At 41.5% G+C, this 3,094-nt stretch overlaps 1 protein-coding gene across 1 annotated transcript; it reads left to right on the top strand.

Annotated features, from left to right (window-relative positions):
• Positions 1–1,135: 1,135 nt before the first annotated feature.
• LOC118347658 lies at positions 1,136–3,094 on the top strand. The gene has a single exon (XM_035687672.1). It carries the CDS (start codon positions 1,136–1,138, stop codon positions 3,092–3,094), a length of 1,959 nt encoding a protein of 652 aa, XP_035543565.1.

Here is a 3,094-nt window from a genome sequence, read left to right on the forward strand (position 1 = left end):
TTAAAAATAAAAAAATATTAATATATTTAAAATCACTTTTTTAATTATTAAAAAAAATTATCCAGTAGTGAAATGGAACGGTCAACTTCGAGCGGTGAAGTAGTGTTAAGGCTCCATCAATGGCAAGATGATATGGGGAAGACAGGAGCTGAGTACGGGAGTCAAGTGTGCAGGTGTTGTCGAAATGAAGAAGTGAACTTGAAGTAGTTGAGAAGCTGGAACGATGTCGTGGGAGTTTGGGACTTGAAGAACAAGACGCACCGTTTAGATAGGTGTTGTTATTAGCAGTAGATGGGTGCTACGCACCGTTTATGTTGTTTTTATTATTAAGGGGTCTGTAGAAGCAATGTTTGGAATTATTCCAAACGGTGCGTTCATCTATCTATTAGTTGTTGGTCTATCATTTATTTTCATGTTGTGAGGTCAAGTTAGTTTAATGGGAATTCTGTTAGAGCAACGTCTTAAGGTAGGGAAGGTAGTGGAATTGGGGACGAGAGAATATTTGAAGAAAGTGGAATTTGTAGGAGGTTGGGGAGCCCTCGAAGTACTCCCGTATCAATACAGTTTTGCCCTTTGGCATTTACTCAAGCACCTCGTGTGCATCTTCTTCACTGTGTTCATACCGTGCATTTCATTCCACAGCATTCTTAATTACAACAATCATCCCATAGAAGCTTACTATACCGAAGCTCCATTACACCTTTTTACCCATTACAGTACCTCTAAACTAAGCACTTAAAAGTGGTATCAGCAAGCAGCAGTTCCTATGGCCGATAATACACGCTCCAAAAATCAGCAATATGAAGCCCTCAATCAACAGGTTCAGGATATCCAGCAGCAGAACATCCACCATCATCAAACAATGGAAGACCTGAAAGCAGACATACACCAGTTAAATGATCTGGTACGTACCATTGTCATAGCCCAAAATAACCAAGTTCCCCAAAACAGAAACCATCACCAAGAAAACATCCATTTCCACAATGACCATGACCAAAATGACCTCAGGAGGCCAAATCTGAGGGGAGTAAAATTGGATTTTCCCCATTTCCATGGTGATAATGCCGCAGCTTGGCTCTTTAAAGCCAATCACTATTTTGAATTTCATCAAACACCGTTACCTCACCATTTACTCATGGCTTCCTATTATATGGATGGAGAAGCTCTTGTGTGGTACCAAGAGGCATTGGAAGGAGGTCAGTTTCGAGATTGGGATACCTTTGCAAGGTCTTTGCTAATTCGGTTTGGACCAACAGCTTATGATGACCCCATGGAGGCACTGACTCGTTTGAAACAAACAGGTTCTATAGCTATTTATCAAGCACAGTTTGAGGCCCTTTCTAATCGGTTAAGGGGATTATCCGATGTGCACAAGCTGAATTGTTTCCTAAGTGGGTTGAAAGATGAGATCCGTCTTCCTATCCGCATGTTCAACCCGGTTAGTTTAAGTGCTGCGTACACATTGGCTAAAATACAAGAAGAATACCTTGCAAGTTCCAAGAAAACCAGCAAGGTGGGGGTAGATAAAATCAGTCCAATGGTAGGAGGAAGTTACAGCCGTGGACCATATTCGGGGGAAGGAAACAGCACTAAATGGCAAAACCCGTGGGGGGGAACGAGGAAGGTTTCGTCCATTCAAATGAATGAAAAGAGAAAAAAAGGGTTATGCTACCACTGTGATGAGAAATGGAACCCACAGCACACATGCAAGAATCCTAGAATCTACTTGATGCAAGTGGATGAAGATTTACCTGAAGCTGAAAAAGAACCAGTAGTGGTAGAGATCACTGAAGATGAAATAGTAGGAGTGGCTGAGACTAGTGTGGAAGCACCTGAAATTTCTCTAGCAGCCATTACAGGAACACCCACCATGAGTACCATGTGTTTACTAGGAACTTTGATGGGAGAACCTGTCGTAATCTTAGTGGACTCGAGGAGCTCACATAACTTTGTGGAGTCCACTTTGATAACTAGGTTGAAGCTGCCTATTGATGCTTCCAGCAACTTGAATGTAAGGGTGGCCAATGGACAGAGTTTGAGGAGCGGTGGGGTATGCAAGGAAGTGAGGTTAAAAGTGCAAGGTATGGTGTTCCAACCTTCTCTTCATTTATTAAATCCTGCTGGTTGTGATATTGTGTTGGGCATTCAATGGCTGGTTACTTTAGACACTATAACGTGGAATTTTTCTAAGTTACTGATGGGTTTTACATATGGAGGAAAAAGTGTGGAATTGAAGGGGTTAAAATTAAACCCATCTGTGATAGAAGATGGACACAAGCTGCTCAAGACCACCATGGCTAAGAGTAGGGGAATTTTGTTACAAATCATGGCCCAAGAAGTAAAAGAGCAAAAAGAAGAAGTGTTAGATCCTGAAGTTACCAAACTGTTGGCTGAGTTGGGAGGGGTTTTTAAGGAACCTGAGGGGTTACCACCACCCAGAAAATATGACCATAAAATTGTCCTCAATGAGGGCACTCAACCCATTGCTAATAGGCCATACCGATACCCTGCTAATAGGCCATACCGATACCCTTATTACCAAAAAACTGAAATAGAAAAGATTGTTGCAGAGTTGTTAAAATCTGGAGTTGTAAGACCAAGTATGAGCCCTTTTTCATCTCCTGTTTTACTAGTAAGAAAGGCCGATGGGAGTTGGAGGCTTTGTGTGGATTACCGGGCACTTAATAAAGAAACCGTGAAGGTAAAATTTCTCATTCCTATGATTGATGAACTGTTGGATGAGTTGGCTGGTTCAGTAGTGTTTTCTAAGCTTGATTTAAGGTCCGGATACCACCAAGTGAGAGTGGCAGTGGATGACATTCCCAAAACAGCTTTTCAAACACATGAAGGGCATTACGAGTTCTTGATAATGCCCTTTGGTTTAACTAATGCCCCGGCCACGTTTCAAGGGTTGATGAATGATGTGTTCAAACCTTTTTTGAAGAAATTTGTGCTTGTTTTTTTTTATGATATATTGGTGTACAGCCGGTCTCGAAGGGAACATTTTAACCATTTGAAACAGGTGTTATCACTGCTGGAACAGAATTCATTGTTTGCTAAGAGGTCCAAGTGCATGTTTGGTGGGAGAAATTGA

This window comes from Juglans regia, chromosome 2 (genome assembly GCF_001411555.2).
Source record: "Juglans regia cultivar Chandler chromosome 2, Walnut 2.0, whole genome shotgun sequence".
NCBI lineage: Eukaryota > Viridiplantae > Streptophyta > Magnoliopsida > Fagales > Juglandaceae > Juglans > Juglans regia.

What these genes read in the sequence shown, in the direction of transcription:
- LOC118347658 (XM_035687672.1), top strand. Translation starts at nt 1,136, where the DNA reads ATGGCTTCCTATTATATGGATGGAGAAGCTCTTGTGTGGTACCAAGAG.